General features: G+C 41.8%; 1 protein-coding gene across 1 annotated transcript in view; it reads right to left on the bottom strand.

The window, feature by feature from the left end:
• LOC142488327 (uncharacterized) overlaps window positions 1–27311 on the bottom strand; it is a 92320-nt gene that overhangs the window by 36875 nt on the left and 28134 nt on the right. Inside the window, 1 exon segment of the mRNA XM_075588698.1 lies at window positions 15068–15181. Within this exon segment, the coding sequence (XP_075444813.1) occupies window positions 15068–15181 (114 nt within the window).

Below are 27311 nucleotides of genomic sequence, written 5' to 3'. Positions count from 1 at the left end.
AAGACCCACCTTAAGACACACTTGCTTAAAGAAGCATATGAATAGCACTGTGGATATTCTGAACACATGATACATAAAGCTTGGCCCCCTGCAGACGCACTTACCAGAACTCCCTCCTACTGTCTCTGTACGTTCTCCCTACCTACCAATTAGACTGTAAGCTCCTCGGGGCAGGAGCTTAATGTTACTTTTATGTCTAAAGCACTTATTCCCATGATCTGTTATTTATATTATCTGTTATTTATTTGATTAGCACGTGTATTACTACTGTGAAGCGCTATGCATTCAATGATTACTTTGTGGGGTGTGCCACTAACTTATTAGCGAAACGCAGCCCAAACCACAAACCTGAATCTCATCCTGGGAGTGCCCATATAGCCCCACCCCCTCCCAACACTGCCCACAATTTTCAATTTGGCCCAGTATCTGAAGAGGAGATTACACAAGCGCTCCTCAAACTAAAACTAAGCAGCCAATACGGACCTGACTTACTACAATCTAGGTTCCTATGACTTGGTGCCCCAGCCATTGCCAAACCAATTGCTTGCATAGTCAACTCTATCCTGTCTGCAGGCCATATCCCTAAGACCTGGAAAACTGCCAGAGTTGTCCCAATCTTCAAAAGTGGGGACAAAAACACTGTCTCAAACTACAGACCAATCTCACTTCTCCCAATTCTATCCAAAGTCATGGAAAAATGTGTCCACTCTCAATTAAGCGATTACTATACCAAGACAAATTTCCCTAGCCAATTCCAATCTGGCTTTCGTCCCAAACACTCCACCGTAACTACCCTGCTAAAAGTTTGCAATGAAATCCATTGTGGAATGGAACAGGGACAACTCACTGGTGCAGTATTCCTAGATTTTGCAAAGGCTTTTGATACAGTTGATCATGCTATCCTGCTTAACAAACTCCAGAGCTCTGAAATAGGGAAGCATGCTTTAAACTGGTTTCAGTCCTACCTATCAGGAAGATCCCAACATGTGTCCATCTCAGTCTCTAACTCCAACCCCCTGGATATCACCTGTGGTGTCCCGCAAGGCTCTGTTCTGGGGTCCCTACTCTTCTCAGTGTTCATTAATGATCTTCCCACAGCTTGTAAGGAAGCCTCAATACACATGTATGCAGATGACACAATCCTATATGCACACAGCCATAGCCTCTCTGACCTTCAACACATACTTCAGTCTGACTTTTTGAGACTCGAAAACTGGATTTCCCAAAACAAACTGTTTTTAAACACTGACAAGACTGTAACAATGGTATTTGGGACCAAGACTAAATTTTTAAAGCTTCCAGCGACTGAGCTAAAGATTAGAACCAACGCTAACACCACCCTAACCCCTGTCGCTAGTTTTAAATACCTGGGCTTATGGTTTGACTCCCACTTAACATTCGGGATGCACATTGATACCCTGACAACCAAGACCTATGCCAAACTAGGGGTACTTTACAGGAACAAATCCTCCCTAAGTCTCCTGGTCAGAAAGCGTATCGCACAGCAGATGCTAATGCCAATTATTGACTATGAAGACATAGTATATGGCACGGCACCTCAAACCCACCTTAGCAAACTTGACACCCTCTACAATTCAATTTGTCGTTTTGTTCTCCAATGCAACTACAACACACATCACTGCGAAATGCTCAAAGAACTAGATTGGTCATCACTAGAGTCTAGGCGCAAAGTTTACCTTTCCTGTCTTGCCTTTAAATTCTTTATGGGCAAGCTACCCAGCTATCTGAACAAGCTCCTCACCCCTACCACATGCAGCACTTATCACCTGAGATCAGACTCCATAAGACTGTTCATGGTCCCAAGGCTCAACAAAGTATCCGGCCGTTCCTCCTCTTACCGTGCACCCCAAAACTGGAACAACCTACCAGAGACTCTCACATCCCCCACCAGTTTAAGTTCTTTCAAATCTAAGGCTGTCTCACATTTTAATCTGGTCTGTAACTGTTTCATTCGCCCATAATATATATTTTCTTTAACTGTGCCTGCAATGTCTTGTATATAATGTATACCCTGTTCATTTATGTAACTGTATTTGTAACCATGTATTATTTGTCTTAACTCTGTGCCCAGGACATACTTGAAAACGAGAGGTAACTCTCAAGGTATTACTTCCTGGTAAAATATTTTATAAATAAATAAAAAGTTCTTGCTGACCTGGGATGAACTTCCTACTACAGGTATTCCAATGCTTCTGCTTGGTCTGAGCGGCCCTAAGGTTGTCCTGTGCCAACCCCATTAGCATCTCTAACCGGACCCTTAGATCTACTACCTACTGCCGACATAAGCCTTTAATATACATCTTCTCTAACTGTGCATGCAATGTATTGTATATAATGTATACCCTGTTCATTTATGTAACTGTATTTGTAACCATGTATTATTTTTCATATTAGCTATGTCCCGGACATCCTTGAAAACGAGAGGTAACTCTCAATGTATTACTTCCTGGTAAAACATTTTATAAATAAATAAATAAATGTACATTAACGGCGCTATATAAATAAAGACATACAATACAATACAATGCGGGAGTTTGCAAGAGTCTAGATATTTCGAAATGGCCTCAGAGTTTGAGGAGTGAGGGAGTCCTGATGAGCTTAGATCGTATAAATCCACATAGAAATTAGAGAACCCGCGGGCTATCTGCTGGTCATCATAAGTGAGCTGTCCATTTTTACATCTAATAATGGGTATTTGCACTTTGGTCTTCATCCCTCTTAACTTATTAGCTAGAATTCTATCAGATTTATTGCCTCTCTCATAATATAGTTAGTTAGTCCATTTTAATGCTTGTTCTACATCCTCTGGTTGGATCTTTTTTTAACTCTAGTCTGGCTCCCAATAGAGCTTTATATATTGTCTTAGATGGAATAGATTTGTGTTTTTGCTCCAGTTGTATAATTTTGTCTGACAGCTCTTTGTACGCTTTTTATTTGACCTATTTTCTGTGTGAGGCTACCGATATGAAGACCCCCCTAATCGTGGACTTATGAGCTGCCCAGAGTGTTGAGGGATTTTCCACAGTTCCATTATTTATATATAAGTAGTCATCTATTGAATTCTTAATTTTGCCCAAAATTTCCGGGTGGTGTAGCAGTGACTCATTTAACCTCCAGTGGAAGGAATTGCTTCTGGTGAATGAGTGCAATAGGGTCAGTTCAATCGTAGCGTGATCTGACCATGTGATTGGGCCGATTTTGGGCTGGGTCGATGCATTAAGATTATTTTTGATAACCAGGAGATCGTCCAGTCTGGAGTACAGATACAATGGCCGTTAGTCGAACAAATCACGGAGCCGTTTTTATGTGCACTGCTGTACTCCATTCGGTAATCACGCCGCATTCACGCCGCCAGGCACCCCTGTGTTTACCGTGGTGGATCTGTTTAATTTAATGTTTTCGGATTTCTTTGGGTGCAATTCTTCGCGTATCCGCATGGTGGCAGAAAGGAATGAATTGTAATGTGTACACATACAGTACTGTGCTACGGTGTCAATTTTCAGGTGTTTAAAAAACAGATAAAAACCAAGTCTACAACAGTGGTCCATTGTGAATTGACCTTGGTCTTTGAAGACGCTGAAGATGTTATCAAATTTAGGAGTTTCATAATAAAAACGTGTAAAACACAATACTCTGCTTTTTTCTACATTCCTACAGTATCTTTGCACAATTGCTGACTGGACTGGACACCATGTGTACACCGTACACGTATAAAAAAACCTGACTGTACTTATGCATTTTTAATATGTTCTGTAATTAATGCTGCAGCAGATAACATGGCAACTGTAGCAGAAATATTGGAATATTTCATTTCGAACTATGATTTTTACAAATTTTCACCTGACATTCGTGGGTGGAAGCGTTCAATAAGACAAACCTTAAGTAACGATCAGTGTTTGTTTTTTTCGCATCGACCTTGCACCCAGAGATTGAAGAGGGTATTGGGGTGGGGTCCCAGATTTTTACAGTATGTTTGATCATGGCAACTGCAAAAGGAGAAAGGTCGGGTTTAATCCATATAAAACATGTCAATCCCAATCCAGCAATGTGCCAGCGCTGGCAACAGCGCCAACACCGGCTTACAATAACGGTCCGACCGTCAGTGAAAACCTGGTGAACGGCAATCCTTGCTATCTGTCCCTGCAAAATTTACAGCCTGAGTCCGATTTCACATAAAGGTACCAGCAAGCTTGCCTGTACCAAAAAGATTTCCAGCATCATCAGCTGTCATCTACAGGTGTAGCAGGCCAGCTGTCACTTGTTAACTATAATGCAGACTACGGGAGTGACAGTGCCTCATCTCCGCCCGTTTGGCAAAGTTTATAATGAAGGTAAATATAATGTACTACAATATACTATACAGTACAGTATTAAGTTTAAAGCTGCAGTTCAAGCTGCCGTGTTTAAAAATAAAGTATTAAAAAACAATATGTGCATCAATACAATATGCACACAGACAAGTGATTAGCTACAGTAAGCTGCAGATCGGTCCGTTCTCCTGTAATCAATTGCTTTGCTCAGGGTTATTTAATTTAATTCATGCACAATTATTGAAAATGTAGTCCTGCAATATGATTGAGCAGTTATAGTACTACAGTAGATACAGTACAATTGGTGGACAGCTAGGGAAAGGGCGGAGCTCAAGAGTCAGAGCCTATCAGAAGTTTGTTCTCATCGTATAGACACAATGTAGGATATTGCTTGAACTGCTGCTTTAATTCCCAATGACGCGACTTGACACATGCGCAATACCGGAAATCATAGCATTTTTTTCCCCCAGAAAAGAAACTTTGACATTGTAGAGGGAGAAAGGGGGTGGCCCAGGATTAAAGGGGTTACACCCCATTTGGCCATCCCCTGACCTCACCAGGGAGACAAAGGGTTAACTGGGCTAAGACCCAGAACTGTGGTTTAACCCGTTATAACATGTAAATGTGTATTCCCGTTTCCCTTCTTTTATTGTAACATCTGGTTAATCCGTGTCTGCAGCACACACACACTGGGATCCATCCGGGAGCACAAGGGTTAATAGTGGTATAGTGATTATAGCCCTTTGTGTAAATTTCCCGCCTTTTCAGGCACCATTTTGCACGCTCCCATAAACCGCCATTGGGACTCCATGTCTTTCAATGGCGAATCTTGCTGTTGAGTCCTGTTCCTGAGTGGAGCAGCAGATGGCGTCCGAGAGGGAGAGCGGCGGTTTCCCATTGAAAGTCAATGGGCTCATTGACTTCAATGGAGAAATCCTCGAGAGCTTTCCAGGAACGAGTTGGCTGCCGTCCAAACCGCTTAACTGCAAAGCGGATACATTTTTAATAGGAGAGCTTTGATCACTTACAAGTCAAGTTCAACGACAAGTGGCGTGGGAATAAACCGTTCTAGGGCCCCTAGGAATAAAATTCTTTCTGTCCCTAGTTCCTAGACCTCCACCCACTCGACCACCATTGGGTCCCCGTATCCTGGACCCCCGATAAGGGTCGAACCAAAAAGAGCGGGCCGCGCCATAGGTTCCAATGGCGGCGGCAGAAACAGCTCAGGAAAACGGCTAAGTGTCAAAAGCTGAATTTTGGTATTCCATAGCTCCGTTTCCGGAGGGCCCAGAGGATCGGGGTTTGGGGTATCTGTAGCCACTGCTCCGGCATCACTGCAGAACCATCCTTGACCCTCTTGGACCAACCCGACGGAGTATGGACCCATAGACTCCAATGGTGGCCAAACCCCATTGACCGGCTACGGCGGAAAACTCCCATTGACTTCAACGGCGGCATCGCCCCGTTGAAAGTCTATGGCGGGGATTCCCATAGCCGCCAACGGCGGTGGTTTGCCATTGAAAGTCTATGGCGGGGAAGCCCGTTGTTTTCAATGGGGATTTAGGGAAAAACCGTGATTTAATTTACAGCGGAGATTTGTGTATTAAAATGTAAAACGGTTTTAAGTGTATTTGTGTATCTCCGGTTTCCCAGGTCGTAGCAGGTCGCAAATTGGACCATAGGGTGTCCCAGTTCCGGCATTGAGAACTGGGAAGTTTGGACCTGCTGGACCCAAAGGAACCGGATATTTTTATATGTTCATGTTTTATCCAACATATTGTATTCCGAGATATGGGTAAAACTCAGAGGAAATTCCTTTGCATACCAGGGTAGCATATGGCCAGAAAGGCAACCCAATGTCTAGGACCTGAGTATGTTTCAAAGGATTTTGTCACCTCCACTGTTTGCATGAGGGTGGAGACTACTCAAACTAGAGCAGTCTTCAAGTGTTCCATTTCACACCTCACAACAAAGGATTTCCTGCCAGGTACTCCGTTTGGTAGACTGGCTGGCATTCCTGATATTGTGATGGGGTTATAGAAATGGGACCCCAGAGCTCTACTGCGCATATACCAACTAGCCGGGGGGCATGTGTCAAAAAGTGTTCCCACGTTAACCACTGGCTAGAGGTAATTGAAAACCAATCCACGGTACTCAATGTTAAGGATAGGGCACAAAAGGTTTATAAACTGATGTCCACCCTGTATCCTTTGTCTTCAATTTATCATCTGAATGCTACCTGATTGCGAGAGAATTGCTACCTATCCAAAGGAATAAATATACTTTATTATATCTAAGACTCGTTCAGTTCAGACCCAGTTATAAATATATATCATCTGTTATATATATTTATGTGTGACTATACAGCCTGCCATAATCTCACCGTGACAGACATCAAGCGGCAAAAGGAGATATTTCGATGGACCTCTAATATCGCTTTAAAACGTTGCTTGTGCATTGTGAATTTTTATTGATCCATATTCAATACTTTTTTATTGACGTTGCATTTGTTTGTATTTTGCTGTAATTACAGTATACTTGCATGTGTAATTAACTCTGCTAAGAAACCCCAAAAATAAAAATGTACATCTTTTATTCTATATGTATTTAATACTTTCAACTTTTGCTAGGCTTGCTCTTCTTTTCATACTGTTCTTATTTAATGCGCATACATGTATGTCTCATTGGAACCTTGTTGAAACGCAATATGCGTGTCATCACATTTAGGCGCATGCGTTTATGTCTTTGAAGTACAACTACAGGTACAGGTATAATCCTGCACACTTTAAGAGGTGGGTGGCATACTGAAATTTTTATTTGGGGGTGTTCAAATGATTCTCATGAATTTAAAGAAGGAACAATGTTATTTGTACAGGATAATCAATGAAAAATTAATAAAACAAAAATACAGTAGGTCGTCTTTTCTTCAAAATGTACAATCTTGTCTTTATCTTCTTCGCAATGGCTGCATTGCATGCTGTAGTTCTTTTGTCATTGAGAGAGGGGGATTTGGGCAAATTACTGACTGTTACTCCAGTATTCACACAGTACAATATGTTTGTACATTTCTCCCCCTCCCCTCCTCCTGTAGTGCTGCAGCTCTGAAAATAAAAATAAAAATTTCACCAGGATTAGTACATTAAAGGCAGGGAGTATTTCACAATACTGGACTATAACTACTGTCTAACAATATATAGTATAACTCCAGTATACTGTACAGTATATACTTTAACTCTATACTGTATACAGTATAACTAGAAGTTATGGATTGGAGCACTGTGTCTTACCTGCCCGTATTGGTGGGGGGGGGGAGGAAGGAGGGGGATTTCCTGCACGTTATCTTCACCCAGCTCCAGACATACACATGCGAAACAGAAATATAAATAAATGATTATACCAAGCATTAAACAATTTAAAACAAAAAAGGTTATTTTTTTTTTTAAAGATTAGAAAAATGTTTTTATAGTACAAAATTTACAGTACAATCAAACAGAAAAGTCGTTCAAAAATTGTCGGTCCTTCCAGGGAAGAGCCCTTGTATGCCTCAAAAGGCCATTGATGGTGTCTCACGGTTCTCATAACATGAGTATTAACATAACGCGGCACTTCTACCAAAATTGAGTTCCTTAAATTTGCCGGAGACCCTTCTTGACTTTATTTCCTTCAATAATTTATATTGTGAGTCTACTCGCTGTACTGAATCAAAACTGACTTGAAGATGAACTGGGCATATTCATGGGCTAGACCAGCACTTCCGATATTGTATTTCTCCCGGACACGCTAGGGCAGTTCTCTTAAAATGTCTGGGAGCATTACAATCCTGTGTGCTGGAGTGGGTGTGCTTCTGGCAGCGGGTGTGCTTCTGGCAGCGGGTGAGGGTAGGTGATCTGGGAGGACGCTTTCCTCCTGTCGTGGCATTATCAGGATTGTCATCTCCTCCACCAAAAGGGCATGCATGTATTCTGCAGGTGGAGGGGGACAGCCTGGAGGATCCCATTGTGTGCTTGGTGTTGGAAGCATGAAGGTCAAATCCAGGGTAGAATAAGGCGCCTACAGGCAACCCTCCTGCTCCTGCGTTTGACATACAGGGTCAGGGACTCCAAGCAATAGATCCCCGCGATCGTCCTCTCCATCTTATCCATACGCCTATCAATATTGAACATGGTCCCCAAAAGAAGATCAATCTTTTGCAGTGTTGCTTTGTCAGTGATTTTGATGCAACTTAAACCATTCAGCAGGCGGGTGAGAGAGCTGGATATGGTGCTAGGAGTGCTGTTGAAATCTGCGTGGGTGGGTGCTGGAACAGATGAGCTGGGGGTTCCCCGCAGAGCAGCATTGTGGATGGGTGCTGGAGCAGGTGAGCTGGGGGTTCCCAGCAGAGCATCAGTGGACAAAAGGGTCCTCAGTGGGTGCCGGGTCAATTTTGGGCATCCAAAGTGTTTAATTTGAGTATATGGCAGCCATTTTCTTCTTCACATACAGTAATAAGGCCCAAGGTTCTTAGCCTTTGGAGTATTCTGAACGTTTTCTTTATTCTCCTTTCGCTTTGGCTTGGAAACAGCTTCCACCTTTCGCTTTCTCGTGGTCGGCATGGCAGAAGAAAGCTAGTTCCTGCGTCTGTAGAATCTGGGATGATCCATGGAAGCAGATGAAAGAATGCACAAAGCAGTATCTGGACAAGAGCAAGTTCAGATAGCGTGTGGGAGGCTATGCAATTTGTGTTACCTTTTATACACTGTGTCCCTATTTGAATGTCAGGCATGGACACGAGCTGCAGGTGTTAAAAGTGGGCGTACTGTATACTAAATCTGTCGAGTGAGGCCGAGGCCCATTACATTACAGTATAAATACACATCACTTTTGTTGATTCAATGCACATTGAATATACATCGAATACACATCCCCCTGTGCTTGATTTTTTTTTCTCTAAAAGCAGCGATGCCGAAGAAAAGGATTTCAAATGATCTCAGCATGAGAATACAGGATATGTACATGAAAGGACACAGAATTTTACAGATCCAACACTGGTTAGCTACTTCGGCCCTCAGTTTAGCAAAAAGCACTGTAAGCTATCATGCCCATGGTGAGGCAAAAAGTGTAAAGCGGAGTCCCACAGTCACAACAGAGTAAGTATTTTTGTTTTTTTTACTGTACAGTATGTACTGTAATTACATTATTACTGGTAAAATGCATTAGTGTGTTTATTTTAGAGAAACATAATTGTCCTCCATTACTCTAATAACGTCTTGTATGCATGTTAACCTTTATTGTCAAACTGTTCAAATGATGTCTTTGAACTACAGTGTACTGTATTATCCTGCACACTCTGACTGGCAAAGTTACACCATTCCTCCTCACAAAGCATAGCGGAAGGACATTCAACAGCTTATCGACAGCTCCCCCAGAGCGATACAGGACATTTACACATTCTCATTATTTTTCATGCTGCATTGCATATGACAAACTAGTTCCTGTTATTCAGGTAATACAAGATTAACATAATTATTTTAGAGAAAATGTGGGGCCTACTGTAACAAACTGTTCTGTTTTCCTTTACACAGCAGGACGACAACGCTTCTTGTGGACCATTATCAGTGAAGATAATGATGAGCAGTGCGCAGCAAGGGTCAAGACTGCTCTAGAGAAAACTCACAATATAACACCATCTGAGACCAGCATCAGGCAGATGAGATGCAAATTGGGCTGGAAATATGGACGTGTAAAGTAAGTGTCTTACTGTAACAAAGTACTGTACTGTATATTGCATATAGTACTAACAAAACTACAGTATACAGTAGTAATACCCCCGTGAATGCTTTATGGTACAGTATACAGTAGTAATATAGTTCAGTATATTGCAATAGTACTGTATGAAGAGTGTTGTGCTGTAGTAAGTATTGGACAGTAGGTAAAAGTGTGGTTTTACTGTACCTGTAACATTGTTCCTTGTCATTACAGCGTATCCTATGATAAGGGATGCCAACAAGATCAAAAAAAGAGTGGACCAGGCACTGGCATAGATTGAAAGTGGCGAGACTTTTCAGGATGTCATCTTTACGGACGAGACAACTGTAGCTTTTGAGAGATTTGCCACTTTTGCATTCCACAAAAAAGGACGCCTATCTCTGAAGCCGCGTCCCAAGCCCCCACAGAGGAGTTAGCCATCAGTTAGATACTTAGGGGTTTGTTTTTGCTGAGCCACTACTCTAGTGTGTGCCGAGCACATGCATTTTAAGTGAACCTTCTTGGTTTTTGTCACTATAATTGTATTTATAAAGGTGATGTTCTTAATTAAAAATGAAAACACAATCTCAGTGCCAAAACGCAATGAAGTTTGACTTAGAAAACGTGTTTTAGCTATTTGCACATCTATATTTATAATAACGTAATTCCTTGTGTCAGTGTTTGAGTCAGCCAGTATGTGTGTGTGTGTGTGTGTGTGTGTGTGTGTGTGTGTGGGGGTGTCAGCAAGTGTGTGTGTGTGTGTGTGTGTGTGTGTGTGTGTGTGTGTGTGTGTGTGTGTGTGTGTGTGTGTGTGTCAGCCAGTATGTGTGTGTGTGTGGGTGTCAGTATGTGTGTGTGTGGGTGTGGGTGTCAGCCAGTATGTATGTATGTGTGTGTGGGTGTCAGCCAGTATGTGTGTGTGTGTGTGTGTGTGTGTGTGTGTGTGTGTGTGTGTGTGTGTGTGTGTGTGTGTGTCAGCCAGTATGTGTGTGTGTGTGGGTGTCAGGCAGTATGTGTGTGTGTGTGTGTGTGTCAGCCAGTATGTGTGTGTGTGTGTGTGTGTGTCAGCCAGTATGTGTGTGTGTGTGTGTGTGTGTGTGTGTGTGTGTCAGCCAGTATGTGTGTGTGTGGGTGTCAGTATGTGTGTGTGTGTGTGGGTGTCAGCCAGTATGTATGTGTGTGTGTGTGGGTGTCAGCCAGTATGTGTGTGTGTGTGTGTGTGTGTGTGTGTGTGTCAGCCAGTGTGTGTGTGTGTGTGTGTGTGTGTGTGTGTGTGTGTGTGTGTGTGTGTGTGTGTGTGTGTCAGCCAGTATGTGTGTGTGTGTGTGGGTGTCAGCCAGTATGTGTGTGTGTGTGGGTGTCAGCCAGTATGTGTGTGTGTGTGGGTGTCAGGCAGTGTGTGTGTGTGTGTGTCACCCAGTATGTGTTTGTGTGTGTGTGTGTCAGCCAGTGTGTGTGTGTGTGGGTGTCAGCCAGTATGTGTGTGTGTGTCAGCCAGTATGTGTTTGTGTGTGTCAGCCAGTATGTGTGTGTGTGTGGGTGTCAGGCAGTGTGTGTGTGTGTGTCAGCCAGTATGTGTTTGTGTGTGTGTGTGTGTCAGCCAGTGTGTGTGTGTGTGGGTGTCAGCCAGTATGTGTGTGTGTGTGTGTCAGCCAGTATGTGTGTGTGGGTGTCAGCCAGTATGTGTGTGTGTGTGTGTGTGTGTGTGTCTGTGGGGGGGTGTCAGCCAGTATGTGTGCATGTGTGTATGGGGGGGAAAGGGGCGTGCCAGCCAGTATGTGTGTGTGTGTTGTGGGAGGGGGGTGTCAGCCAGTATGTGTGTGTATGGGGGGGGGGGATGTCAGCCAGTATGTGTGTGTGTGGGGGGTGGTGTCAGCCAGTATGTATGTATGTATGTGTGTGTGGGTGTCAGCCAGTATGTGTGTGTGTGTGTGTGTGTGTGTGTGTGTGTGTGTGTGTGTGTGTGTGTGGGTGTCAGCCAGTATGTGTGTGTGTGTGGGTGTCAGGCAGTATGTGTGTGTGTGTGTGTGTGTGTCAGCCAGTATGTGTGTGTGTGGGTGTCAGTATGTGTGTGTGTGTGTGGGTGTCAGCCAGTATGTATGTGTGTGTGTGTGGGTGTCAGCCAGTATGTGTGTGTGTGTGTGGGTGTCAGCCAGTATGTGTGTGTGTGTGTGTGTGTGTGTGTGTGTCAGCCAGTATGTGTGTGTGTGTGTGTGGGGGTGTCAGCCAGTATGTGTGTGTGTGTGGGTGTCAGCCAGTATGTGTGTGTGTGTGTGGGTGTCAGGCAGTGTGTGTGTGTGTGTCAGCCAGTATGTGTTTGTGTGTGTGTGTGTGTGTGTGTGTGTCAGCCAGTGTGTGTGTCTGGGTGTCAGCCAGTATGTGTGTGTGTGTGTGTCAGCCAGTATGTGTGTGTGGGTGTCAGCCAGTATGTGTGTGTGTGTGTGTGTGTGTCTGTGGGGGGGTGTCAGCCAGTATGTGTGCATGTGTGTATGGGGGGGAAAGGGGCGTGCCAGCCAGTATGTGTGTGTGTGTTGTGGGAGGGGGGTGTCAGCCAGTATGTGTGTGTATGGGGGGGGGGGGATGTTAGCCAGTATGTGTGTGTGTGGGGGGTGGTGTCAGCCAGTATGTGTGTGTGTGTGTGTGGGGGGGTGTCAGCCAGTATGTGTGGGGCGTTGGGGGGTGTGTGTGTGTGTGTGTGTGTGTGTGTGCGTGCGTGTGTCAGCCAGTATGTGTGTGCGCGTGTCTGTGCGCGTGTCAGTACGCGTGTCAGTGCGCGTGTGTTTTCATGCCGTTTTCACTTCCTCCTCCCTCCGCTCAGTAGTGGAGACCCCCATGGCATGTCGGGGAGCTGCGGGGGCGAGCACGTCACCGAGGGCTCCCGGCAGCATCTGCGACAATGCGCCGCCATGGTCAATGTGTTCACACGCATGCGCGGCAGCTTGCACAGAAGTTCTTAAATGCAAAGCCAGCAGTACAACCAACTTCACACTGATGATACCCATTAAGGTTGAAAATGTCTGAATGGTTTCTCTGGCTTTGCATCTGATTCCCGTGCTGTGCTTAAAAGTTGTGTTAACAGCGAGCCTTAGCTTATATGGGCTCCATGTAACAATGGTTTTTCAGACAAAAAGGTAACACATTGTGTGCTCATTTGAATGTCATTTCCCAGAATCCCTTGTTGCAGTGGAAGTACTGTATGCTTGGGATAATGGTGAAAGGCAGGGTTGCAGATCTGCCTAAGACGTGAATGTGCTCACAAGTGATCTTTTTTGCTATAAGCAATACGGTGGAGGTTTCTTGTTGCCTTTTTCGCCCACCAGAACTTAAAACACACACACGTCATGCATGAAATCATGACATAAAAAATAATCCTGTGCTGTTTCTTACAGCCCGATAACCCCAATAATGTTTTATAAATTCTGTGCTGTTTCTTGCAGCCCCAATAGCCCATTACCTTTCTATTATACCCGTGCTGTTTCTTACAGTCCGATAACCCCATAAACTTTCTATAATCCATGTGCTGTTTTTTACAGCTCTTCTAACCCTTTAACTTTCTATGATCTGTGTTCTCTTTCTTACAGCCTGATAACGTCATTAACGTTGTATAAATCATGTGCTGTTTGTTACATCCCGATAACCCCATTAACTTGTTAAAAAAAAATTAAAAATTATATGCAAGTAATGGACAATCCATCAGAAATTTCTCTCCATAAATTATCATTGATATTTCTGTCATGGTATGAATTAAAGGTTCACGTTTGTAAACCTCAGAAATCACTTTTTCAATAGTTGACTTGTCCATATTCTCACAGCAAGCACAACTCAACTCTTCAAATTACTTTTTTTAAACAGTATCCAGGCAGAAAAGCTTACCTAAATTTTCATTGGCTATTAGCCGCTCACTGCAATAGCAAACAAGTTTGTCTCCTCTGCTTTTGTATCCTTGTAACTCACGTGCTAGCTTGCGCTCACTATGGCCATGCGATTTGGAATACACACGTTTGTTTGTAGTGCGAGCTATGTAGCTCGCTCCGTATCTTGAACTATGGACAAGGCCTAAGGCTAGGATTATAGTACGCGCGCTGGGGTGCGTGCGTCAAGATCAACTTCCTGATTCCCAATGAGTGCGCGTGCACACAACGGAGTCCACTGGCGCGACCGCATTTTAAAAAAAGACAAACTTTTTTGTCTTTTCAAGCAATGGTCGCTGAAAGCTGCAGCTCAGTCAATATCCTGCATGTGTGTTTTTTTTAATAAATCAGTTCTGTAGTAAGAAAAAATACTTTTAGCATTTTCTGTTTTAAAAAAAACAACTTTGAAAGACCAATTTTCTTGTATTCTATTTTAACAGCCATTTGCTAAGGCACTGCCCCTTCATGTCCTGTCACAAGCCCTGGCACACCCCTTTGTCAGCCCTGCCCTCCCTCTAGCACATGTCCGTGCAGGAGTGCTCATGAATATTCATGAGCTTCCACTGAGACAGAAGCAGAAGAAAAACATATGCCAGCTCTAATTATGTCACCAAATTTCGCCTATCAATACATGGCGAACGAATTGACCGGCAGCTATACAGTTCTTTAGGTAATTAGAGATTGCACACATGAAACTATTGAAGTAAAAAAAAAAATAAAAAAAAAAAAAGAAGACTGAACTGCAGCTTTAACGTCCGCGTCACGTGAGCACTTAAGCCAATGAGGGCGAACCAGCTTTTTGATGCGTATGCCACGCCTCCCCAATCACATGCAGCCAAGTTCACAGATCGCTGGGGCTACAGGAGTGCGCAAGCCTGTTTTTTTCCCAAATGCGCTACATTCCATCCATTGATGGTCAGAGACCCATAACTCTGCATTTCCAACCTTTATATTTATTTGAGAGACAGCCATATTGCTCCTCTATCTCTGCTGCATGTGGCTTGTTCTAGAACACCTAGCATATCTAAGGACTTCCAATGAGAGGTAATTAACCCTAATACATAACCTTTATTGTACATAAAAGTATGTGGAGGTACTCACCATCGACAGGAAAAGTAACCATTTCCCTCTTCATTGTGGTTAGATGTTCCTCAGTGTTCAGCTCTTCTTTCTCCAACTTAATCTCTAACCTCTCCAGTACAATCACTGGAAAATCTGCAAAGAAGAAAAGGAAAATACATCATGTAAAGCTGGGAGTGGAACCTCTTCTTGTGATATCACTACATAGAAATACTTTATACTGATTCCAGAGGGGAGAAGTAATTGATTGTACTTAATTATCAACCTTGAGTGATGAAGGTTATCACCGAGTGCTGAACACATGTTGGAGTTTTTGGTGCTCCCAATGTTGAAACCTCAATAATAAGTTTGAATTCACAGAGGGCCATCCATGATTAACATGTTAGAGAGCTCCTCCCAAGCCTGGCCATACTGCCTGACGAAATAATAATGCTGAACTGAAGCTACTGTTGATATATTACTGAAAAAGACTGGGGAGGGTCTCTGGAGAAGGATTGAAAGTGATGTTCAGTTTCAATTTTGTAAAGTCAGTTTTGTCTTTAGTATCCATTTTGTGTGAAAAAATGTGTGTGTGGTGTGTAGATGGGAGGTTTCGCTTCTAAGTAGATTTACGACTGTGTCAGTAGTTAACGCCCACATTCCTAGTGATTGTGTGCCAAGTATCTATTCAGAGTTGTTTTAAGCCAGTTCTAACCAGGTTTAATGAGCTAAAAGATGATTGGTTTAAGAATTAAGGAGTGGTTAGTATAATATGCCTAATAACACATTTTAGACAAAGAAATCGACAATGTATAAAAGAGCCTGCTTGGACACTCCCTGGCAGAGAGTCTTATAGACTTTTGAATGATTATGATTATACTTTGCAATAAACAGTTTATTATCAAATGAACCCCGTTTGTCAGTTTGGAACATTGACAGTTTGGCGACGAGGATGAGAATTCCAAAATCTTGGACACATGGACCAAAAGAGACGGATGGCTCTCACTGGAACACTCAACTCACAAGGTAACACATCTGTTAAGGGCTTTTGTTTAAGGAGTTGGGTGTTTCATGAGGACATGATGTCTCTGAAGTCTTGTCTGGGTGATGGAATTTCTATAATAAGTAGGTTATTGTAAGAATCAATTGATACAATCTGTGTGAGGTACACTATGTGAGGTATAATACTGTGTGAACTGTGTGGAGTACTGCAACTTAAAAATCTGCAGTTGTTACCATCTGTGTGTGGATTCTCTGTGTGAGAAAAGTCCTGTGTGGGCAAAAGTTCTATGTGAAAAATTTAAAATGGGTCATAAGAATTCTGTTGAGGAAAAGAGGAGGGTGCAAGAGAAGAAAAATTAACTCAAAATTCTATTAATTGCAAGGAAAACGAGACACTGAACCTAAAAATCATTACAGCTCTCATATCTGAAGCCCACAGCTGCAGCACTAGCCCCCACCGTTTTCACAGGAATTTATACAGATGAGGTTGCATGTCTGAGAAAGGGCACATAGCGATGTTGTAAGACTCCTACTTGGAAGTCTTTTTACTTTAGCTTGACGATCTCACAGCTGACCAATAGTTACATCACCATAGGTAGATTTATTTTGGGATTCACATACTGGCACTATCTTGTTGTGCCTGTGTCTGTATGTGTGGTGCTTAAGGCTTATTACACCTTTTATCTATATCTGTGCTATATAGGTGCAGTGCTGTTATGTGATGTCAGGATTTTCCACACTTTTACTTGACCATTAAGGGAGTTCCCTGTCCCTGATATATACCTCTATTAGATTTTATCTGAGGTTACATTATACCTATGGTAGTAAATATATGCACCTAACCTGATACTATCATTATATGGCATTTCTTGGTGCAATTTAGTCATTTGTCCTAGGTGGTTTAATAATACCACTGCTGTATTTGCCTTGTATCTCCTAGATCATTAGTTTTACGTGCTATTAAGTGGTTAACTATTTAGATCAGGTGACAGACAGTTCATCAAACTCATTTTAAATTTTGGTTACACCTACATTATCGGTAATATATGTTTTATGTAATGTCAATAAAGGTTATATTTTATATGTAAGTGGTGTGCATCTAAGTTAATTCCCTATCGAGTGCACTGTCTTGTGTGCTCTCCATTTTTCCTGATTCACTTCAGTTCACAGTTTTGCACCCACCTGTTAATTATCGATTTCTCATTAAATTAGTATGGCTCTTAGTTGATCACTCCCTATCCCCCTTTTGTTTTTTGCATGTCTGAGAGATAGGAATTTGCTAGGCAATTTGTTTTAAAGTAAGTAATTTATATTATGAAAGTTTTCAGATTAGTTACAAGAATAAGAATAGAAAAGTATATTCTTATTAAAAAATGTTTTGTAGGAATAAGAATCAAATGGTATTTAGTTTTTTTTCTCAGCAAGAATATAGGTAAACACTGCACTACTGTTTAGTGTGGATTTTTGGTATCATGCAAAGTTTTAAAAAGTAAAAGTACATCTTTAGAGTAATAAAGTTAGACAAAAGAAAATCTGATCCAAGAATGGTAGAAAAGAGTCTTAAGTAGACAGAGGTTGTGTAAAAGAGAGATAAGGTATTAGAAATAGTTATAAGCACAAGATACAATTGAGGCTTAGAATAGATCACAGGATATGGATCAAAGAAGGAAAAGAAAGTGTTATAAGTGTGTTAGAAAGTGAGGATATTTTGTCAGAAATGGCAAAACCTCTAAAAGAGATGCAGGCATTGGCTGGAAAAAGTTATAGAGTAAATAAGTAAGAATTACAATCTAAATTTCCCAATCTAAAGTTAAGATATGCAACCCAAATTTCACAGTCCATCAGTGCACTCATTGTTCTCAACAGAAAGATTTTTGCCTAAAAGATTCAGGGATAGTCAAATCTGATCGGTGAACACGCCTAGGTACAAGTTCAAAAGTTGGGAAAATTAGTTTTTTTTCCCTAAAAAGTTTAATTAGATTGTCAAGTATAAATATGATAAAAGGGTTGATTGTTTGTTTGAGTGATCCCTGTTTGTGATAATATTTTTCCCTCTTCCCCACAGCAATAAGTGGCTGATTCAGGTTTTTGATATAGAAGCAGTCTAGGTGCTTGCAATTTATTGTTATGCCCTTTATACTATAGGAGCTGTAAAAAACAAACCTGAAATATGCTAATTAATTGTATCTAAAAATTCTGTGTGTAAGTTTTTTGTGTGAAAGTTAAATCATGGGGATGCCGGCTTATTATATGTATATAAAATGGCTATCCAGGAACTTGCAGGAGCCTACAAAAATAAAAAGGTTATTAATTGCTCACGATGAAGTAAATTTTTTTAAAAAGGTGTACACCCATTACAATGTAAAGTGATTAACGCTGGACAAAGGAGAGTTTGAGAATCTGTGGAAAGAAGCAGGAGGAAAGAGAATGGGCATAAGCGGGAAAGATCATTTGATCTTTACTATTTTTATAATTAGCCCAGTTACTGGTAGAATTTAAAAAGTTCATTCGTCCTGGCCAGATGGATGCATTTTTTTTAATTTAAAACCAGAGACATAACATAAAACACAGACAAAGCTCAGTGCACATCCAGAAAAACTGATAAACGGTACAGTGCCTAAATATACATGTATAAATAACTAATAAATAAAATGGTCTTTTAGTTTAACATTTTGGCCAAATTATTGTACACCTTGAGCCAACTGCACGGCAGACCACGTTTTAAGGGTCCCCAACACCAATATAGATTCTTAATAACCTGTGCATTGCCAGGAAGAATGATTTATAATAAATCTGTCAATATTAGTTGCAAAAGTTCTAAGTCTGATTGAAGCTTTTATTAACCTGTACATTACCAGGAAAAGCACTCTGTAATAGATTTGTCACAATCACACTGTAAGCAGGCAAGTTCCCCTGAGAGTGGGAGATGCCATGGACTTAGAACTTTTGCAATTAATATTGACAGATTTATTATAAATCATTCTTCCTGGCAATGCACAGGTTATTAAGAATCTATATTAGTGTTAGGGACTTTTGAAATGTGGTCTGCCTTGCAGTTGGCTCAAGGGCTTACAACAATTTGGCCAAAATGTTAAACTAAAAGACCATTTTATTTATTAGTTATTTATACATGTATATTTAGGCACTGTACCGTATATAAGTTTTTCTGGATGTGCACTGAGCTTTGTCTGTGTTTATGTTATGTCTCTGGTTTTAAATATATATATATTGCCATGCTCAGTAGCACTCCTCTGTGAAACTTATATGCTTATATATATGTTGTGGGTATTTTGGGGGTTCAATATGAGCTTGTACAGTAGGTGTTCTGTGTGTGCATTTTTTTTAAACCAGGAGATATTCTTTTTCCCTCTGCTCAAGCCAAGATAGCCACACCTTCTCCAGCTTAAAGAATGTGCAGCTACATTCCAGAAGAATAAGGAAAGGGAATTTTTTATTAATTTAGTTTACAGGATCAAACTATTGTGTTTTTTATTATTAGGATAAGTGAGAAATATGTGTTTTTGTTATTTTTGTAAAGTTTGTTGGCTGTGTATTTGCCATGGAAATTTTAGCCTGCATCGGGCTGTGGAAGAAGCTCCATATTTTAAAACTCATAGCTGCTCAATACATTAGGTCAAATGTTTTTTTTTTCTGTTCTGAGCAGATTATTTAGACAGGTATTGTTAATGTATATTTTGGTAGGGGTCCTATGTTTATATGTTTAAGAATATATGCTCCATTTTTGTCAGCTCAGGTACAATGTGTATAGCTGTAGGGAAAAAGTATGGGAACTCTGTTTTAACACAGAGACCGGAAGTCATTTCTAATACAGTTGCTCCCTGCTGAGATCAAGCCCCAGATATCCTGTTTGACCGGAATCCTAAAATATTCAGACTGTCACGTCAGCAAAATAACTATAGCAACGACAGCTGGGCTGGGGGGTAACTGAAAGGAATATGGCATTGTTAAAGACAACTGGCTTTTGTTAAGTGTACATGGCAACCTGAATGAATTACATATATGTTACAACGCCCCGAAAGGGCTATAAGAACCGATGCATATGCCCATTAAAGCAGACAGTGAATGAGAACGATACTGTGTGTGTCCGAATTATTCATTTGTCTCCGGACGTCTGCAGCTATCGTGTCCAGCACATTGAACCAGGAAGGGTCCTCCCGGGAGGCAGCCTTGAGTCCACGGGGTAGCCCTGCTACCGTACGACGGAAAGCAGACCATATTTTCAAGTATTGTATGTTATGGACTATAATCTATGATATGTAATTTTATAGTATAGAATGTTTTAGTATACAGGCATACCCCGCATTAGCGTACGCAATGGGACCGAAGCATGTATGTAAAGTGAAAATGTACTTAAAGTGAAGCACTACCTTTTTCCCACTTATCGATGTATGTACTGTACTGCAATCGTCATATACGTGCATAACTGATGTAAATAACGCATTTGTTATAGGCTCATAGTCTCCCCGCTTGTGCACAGCTTCGGTACAGGTAGGGAGCTGGTATTGCTGTTCAGGACGTGACGACAGGCGCATGCGTGAGATGCAGTTTGCCTGTTGGGCGATATGTACTTACTCGCGAGTGTACTTAAAGTGAGTGTCCTTAAATCGGGGTATGCCTGTATAATGTTTGGATTAATATGTAGTGTAATGTAATATAAAAAAGAGTAATGTTTTAAAAGCGTTACCCAGTGTTGCAGTGATGCAAAGTGTGTGTCACCAGGTATAAATATTTATAAAAATAAGTAATACTGAGTGAGTGTTTTTATTTCTATAGTGTCAGAAGTGTACTCAGTGCTTCGCAAAGAATACAGTACAGAGAATTAGTGTGGAGTCCTATACGAAATAATTTTTCTACTGTAAACTTAACTGAATATGTGATGTATTTTTATCATTTTTCACTATTTTCTCTCCAAAGGTGTCCCATTTTGAATCCTTATGTATAATTTCTAATTTTAAAGAATATATATCTGAGAAATCCAGAGTTTATTTGGTATATTGATGGTTCCTGTCGGAGTGATACAGCAGGATAAGTTGATGGCAAATTATACTGTATGTGTTCCCAGCATGAGGTTTTAAACACAAATTTTATATCTAAAAGGTTCTTCTATTGTCTATTCTATATACAGACCTACTACAGGTTTTATTTTTACAATAAGCAGTAGCAATTGTTAAAATCACTGCACATATAAATCTCAAAGACCCTATTTCCCAGAATTTTTTGTATTATGAAGCCGATTGGCACGGAGGGATATTCATAATGATATATGTATGGACAGGACTCAATAGTCTCCCGGTCTGGTTATTATTTTTAATGTTATATACTGTACACATAGTAAATGGGTTATATGTGAGCAAGAGAAGGGAGATATCTGCAGAAAATATAAAGTAGACAAAGCTATCAAGCTTTCGCAGATAAATTATTTGTTACAGGAATTTATTCCTAGGCATAGATAATATAATATTTACTCTGATATAAATGATCTCTCTATGAGACATTTATGGGAAGTATCAGTAGTTCAAAGGAACCAAATATTAAAAACCATGTTATTTGTAATGAAACAATTGGCAAGTATAGTATGCAACTAATAAACATTTTTGCAGTCTCTCTATATACAGGTCAAAGTTGTACAGTTTTCATACAAGGACCTGAAAACGTACCTACTTGAGCTTGGAGATTGGGTGATGGTTACATTTTTAAAAGAAAACACGTATTACAGCCCAGCTGGAAGGGCCCGCCTGTATTGTTACAACAGATGCAGAGCTCACCTTCCATGTGATTCATTGTAAAGTGGTCTTCTCTATCAAGGACCTATTTACACAAGTCTTTAAAGAACCAAAAGACATGTATACAAGTTTTTAAAGAACTAAAAATACATTTATACCATTTTTGTATGGTTGAAGAATCAAGAGAATAAGAACTTTACATTTTTATATATTCATTATAGCTGAATTATTGTATACTAACCTTATATTTTTTATGTTTTATATTTTAGATACCAACATATAGTTTAGGATCCTGACTGAAAACTACTAAACAGATCAGTGGATCCTGGTTGGGTTATTATTAAGGGTTATTTGTATTATTATTTTTTAATATCTGATAACTAAATGTAAGGGGTACAAAGATGAAAAGGGTTCTACAGTCTATTATATCTATGTGTGTGAGGATATTTGAAGATAGCAGAGGAGAGAAATGTGTTATTAGATTTAGTATATAGGATGGCCCTTAGTATTATATCTATATATATATCATATCTCATCTCCCAGTTATGACCACTGCTAGTAAACACTACTAAGGGAGTTTCCCAGGTAGGGTCTACAAAACAATGATGTGCATGAGGGTGCACGGCCTCGAAGCATAAGCCTAATGATAGTCCTACCGCTAAGGCTATGGGGTGGTCGGACAGGTGGGTGTCCCTAGCCTAAGATGCTGGTAGAGAGGTGGCTAGTGAGCAATAGGAATAGTGTGCACACAAACTATACTCTCTAGGTGACAGAACATGTGTATCGGCTGGATAAAAAGGAACTGGCAGCCACCTTGGATAAGAGTGGTGTGCTACAATCATACAGAGTCACAAGACCTAGTACAGAAGTCCTGTGCTTGGCAAACAAGCTACTGTGATGCACAAAGTAGTGCACCATCTGACTGCTAAAGCCTACTAACATCCCTGAATCTAAGGCTATAAAAAGTGTTAGGACAGGTAGGTAGGTGGCTGTCCCTACTGTGTCCCTAGCCTTATGTACTGATGAGGAAGTAGTAAAGTAGCAATAAAAATGGTGTGTACAAAAGGACTCGAATACGCCTATAAAGATTCCGAGTGAATATTAGCCAGCAGCGAGTCCCTCCTGTATAGTAATTTTGACAGGTAGGTGTGCATGATGTGTCACTATGGCGGTCTCCTTGTAACGCTGTGCTCACCACAAATAAGGCGGGACCCCGATACTGAGGTGGGAATGGGTATAAACGCCACCCACAGCCATGGGGACACATCTGAAGAGTGGATGGTCAGGCAGCCGGGTCAGGATTGAGAGATTAGAGTAGTCTTGATACTTGCCAAGGTTAGCGGTAGGAGCCGGTAGAATGGTTGGAGTCCGATATCCGTGGTCAGGGGTTGGAGCCAGTAGAAACGTAGAAGTCCGTAAGCCGTGGTCAGGATTGGAGAGATGCGGAAGGTCAGAGGAAAGCCGGGGTCGGTAAGCCAGAAGTGCGGAGTCCAAGGGTCAAGCCGGGTCGGTACACAGGAGATCAATCTGAAAGCAAGGCGAAGGTACACGCAACAAGGCAAGGAGCCAGGAAGTGGGAGAACAAGTGCTACCAGGAACTATGCTCAGCCAAAGTGCAAGTGGCACAGCTGAGCATATGAAAGAGCAGGACCAATGAAAGAGAGGGGAGGAGTAGAGGTGCGGCCTCAGCGGAGGAAAGGATAGGTGGAGTGGTGCATGAGACAGGTGGGCGTGATGAGGGTAGTTGACGCACAGCTGGGTAGCAGTGCACACGCGTCACCTGCGCGCCGCGCTACGCTGATGCGTGCCGTAACCGGGGGGCGGAGCCAGAGTCCACGATGTCAACAAAGCTCCTCTGTGAGCACGTGCACGCAGTAAAGACAGCAGGGTTGCGCGAGGCAGCAGGTAAGGAGAGAGTGCGTCACGGAGGACGCGCTCCCCGATTCCTTACACTCCTTAAATAGGGAAATCGCTAGTGTGTATCAAAGGGAGGTGGAGAATCGATAGTCGCCGTCACTGTAGGATATAGAACTCGTCAGTGTTAGATACAACAAAGCGATGTGTACAGCACATAAGATTAGTTCAACATACTTCCCAAAAACGTGTGTCCCAATATAAATTGAAGTTGCTGACTACGGTAACATCAGTGCACTTAAAGTACTTGCGATATCGTTGCTGAATAGTCCGTGGAAGCGGGCGGCTCACTCTCCATACCTGGTGAAGAAAGCTAGTAAGGCAGCAAACAGATTGCCCGTGTAGACGGTCAGCTATCCAAACGGCCATTTCGTATAGGCGCTTTGTCAAGGGCTTGTGCCAGTAGTACTCTGTTCCGGTCTCTTAACTGCCTAATGCAGGGGGCCTGGCTGGACATCCTCCAATAGGAAATAGGGGCGGGATGTAATGACGTCACTTGTGTCTGGGCTTAGCTGATCCCGCTGTGTGATTGGTTAGCTACAGACCAATCACTGAGAGGGATAGCACACAGTGACAAAGCGCGCGATGGGACATATGATGAATTCTGAGCTAAAGTAAACACAAAGCCAGTGAGGGGCGTCCCAGGAAAATATGGTAGATGCAGCATACTAATGAAAGACCCTAATGCCAATTATATGGGGACATAGTAGGGTTGGGCGATATAAAAAGTTTTTCCACTATAACAATATTCTGAAATTTTATAACGGTAACGCTATATGTCGCAATAAATGTGTTCAAATAAAAAGTCTGAAAATGTTCTAGTAAATCTAAATAAAAGGTGTTCCCAAAATACATTTTCTTTAGATTAGAACAAAGAAACCTTAATTACCAAACCATTTCCATGCCTACACTTCATCTTTTCATACCTACACTGCTCCCATCACCATCATCCCCTCACTCACCTACACTTTTCCCATCTCCCCAACATCCTCTTCATCCCATCACTCACCTACACTGCTCCCATCCCCCTAACATCATCATCCTCCCCTCACTCACCTACACTGCTCCCATCCCCCTAACATCCTCTTCATCCCATCACTCACCTACACTGCTCCCATCACCCTAGCATCGCTCCCATATACTCCCTCAATTTAAAAACACATTTCACTCATGTTTAATATATTTTGTAACAGACTTTTTGACAATCAAGAATTGTCGAAAAATCTGGTTTAATAAATGTTTTACATTTTCATAAAGGGTGAGAGTGATGGAAGCAATGTAGGTGAGAAAGGGTGAAGTGCAGGTAAGGAATGGGGCAGTTAAGAGTCCCAGGGGGAGAGAGGAAGGGGTTAAGAGCCCCAGTTGGGGAGAGAGGATGGGTCAAGTGCCCTGGGAGAGAGTAAAGAGTTAAGTGTCCAGGGGGGTGGAGGAGGGGGAGAGCGAGAGGAAGGGTTTAAGTGCCCATGGGGGGATTGGGGAATAGGGCGTAGAGAGGAAGGGGTTAAAGGTCCATTAGGGTGGGAAGAGAGGAAGGGGTTAAGTCCCCTAGAGGGGGATAGAGAAAGGTGTTAAGTGCCCTAGAGGAAGGGTGGGTGGAGGGGTTAACAAAAGGAAAGTGAGGACTTTCTACAGTACCTTTCACACCAGCCGCTGCCCTCACATGCTCTCTCTCCCCATGCTACTCAAAACTCCAGCTCCCTCTGAGTCACCATTTAGAAGCAGGGAGGGACAGGGAGGACTCGGGAGAGAGAGGCAGAGACAGCACAGCGGAAGCTTCAAAGCTGCTCTCACTGCACCGGCATCCCAAAATATCGCGATAACAGGAAATCTCCCATATTGGAACACCGGGAAATTATGTTGTGATATAATGGTATCTCACCCAACCGTAGGACATAGTAGATGGTACAGCACCCCAAACCTCACCTGAATAAACTAGACACCCCTACAACACAATATGCCACTTTGTACTACAATTAAATATCACACGTCATTTAAAAATACTCCATGAACTAGATTGGCTATCCCTTGAGTCCAAACGCAAAATACATTTTTCCTTTCTTGCTTTCAAATACTTTCTGGGCAAGCTACCCGACAATCTGAACACTCCTACCACACACAGCTCTTATCACCTGAGATCTGACTCCAAAACAATGTGCACGGTCCAAAGGTTCAACAAGGAATGCAGTCGTTCCTTTTTCTGTTACCGTGCATCGCACGTCTGGAACAACCTACCAGAGACTCTCAAAACTGCCTCCAGCACAAGTAATTTCAGACTTCAGCTGTCGCACATTTTCATCTTGTCTGTAAATGTTACATACACCCATAATCATTATCTCCAACTGTCCATTAAATGTCTGTAAATTGAATATATAATCTCTGTTAATTTAATGTAACAATGTGTTGTCACTACCTATAGAAATGGAATCAACGCTCTCCAAGTAACTAGAAAGATAAACTAAGGTGCAATGGGGTGAACGCATATAGTAGAGACATAAGTTAACCAAGGTTAACACAAGAACCCCAACTACTGCACTCAAAGTATACTATAAATACCATAGGGGTAGGGGTATACAATAACCCACTGGAGGAGTGGTGTATTCCTTCCTAGAATTGACACAACAGAGTGAGTATTGTTCTCACAATTAATCAAAAATAATAACATTTTATTTCAATATAACACAACAATAACGTTAAAAAATCTATACAAAAGGTTAATTAAAATCCCTGGGTAGGCGGTAGAAAAGGGTGTAGCAATACTGGGCTATTAACCCATAGTATGCTGACTCTTTATATAATAAGCTGTGTTACCAAAGTCTAATGGCTAAAGTAGCAAATATAATGTATTGTCACCTTAACTCTGTGCCCAGGACATACTTGAAAAAAAGGAGGTAACTCTCAATGTATTATTTCCTGGTCATTTTATTTATAAATACAATTGACTCCTTCACATTCAAAACGTAGCTAAAAATCTGTCATTTTTCCTGCGTAACATTGTAAAGATACGCCCTGTCCTCTGTCCCTCTACTGCCAAAACTCTAACACAGGCCCTCGTTCTCATCCATGTCCACTATTGTAACCACCTACTGTCCAGCCTTCCTGCTTCTCATCCATCTCCCCTAAACACTGCAGCTAGAATCACTTTACTCGCTCCTAAGTCTGTCTCAGCGTCTCCTGGTGAAATCCCTTTCCTGGCTTCTTATCAAGTCCTGTATTACTTGCAACATTCTCTCCTGTCTCTTTTAAGGTTACTGTATACACTCTTCTGCCCATCTTTACATCCCAGACCTAATATCTCACTATACATCTGCCCGACTCTTGCGTTCTGTTCAAAGATGTCTTCTGTATATCCCTTTTGTATCTAAAGTCCTCTTCTGCCTAGATCCAATATCACTCTCTGATCCACATGGCTGGAATGCCCTTACCCCTCAATATCCAACTGGCATCCTCTCTCCACCTTTAAGACACATCTTAAAAACACACCTCTTTAACAATGTATATGGGTATCACTTCTGGCTCATACTATACATCTCATATACACCGACCTTGACCAGTTACCAGAACACCGTCCAACGGACTCTAAATTCTTCCTACTACCACTTAGATTGTAAGCTCTTTAGGGCAGGGAC

Source organism: Ascaphus truei, chromosome 2 (genome assembly GCF_040206685.1).
Source record: "Ascaphus truei isolate aAscTru1 chromosome 2, aAscTru1.hap1, whole genome shotgun sequence".
NCBI classification, from domain to species: Eukaryota; Metazoa; Chordata; class Amphibia; order Anura; family Ascaphidae; genus Ascaphus; species Ascaphus truei.
The sequence above is the reverse complement of the archived record's forward strand: the minus strand, read 5'-3'. Positions and strand labels throughout refer to the sequence as shown.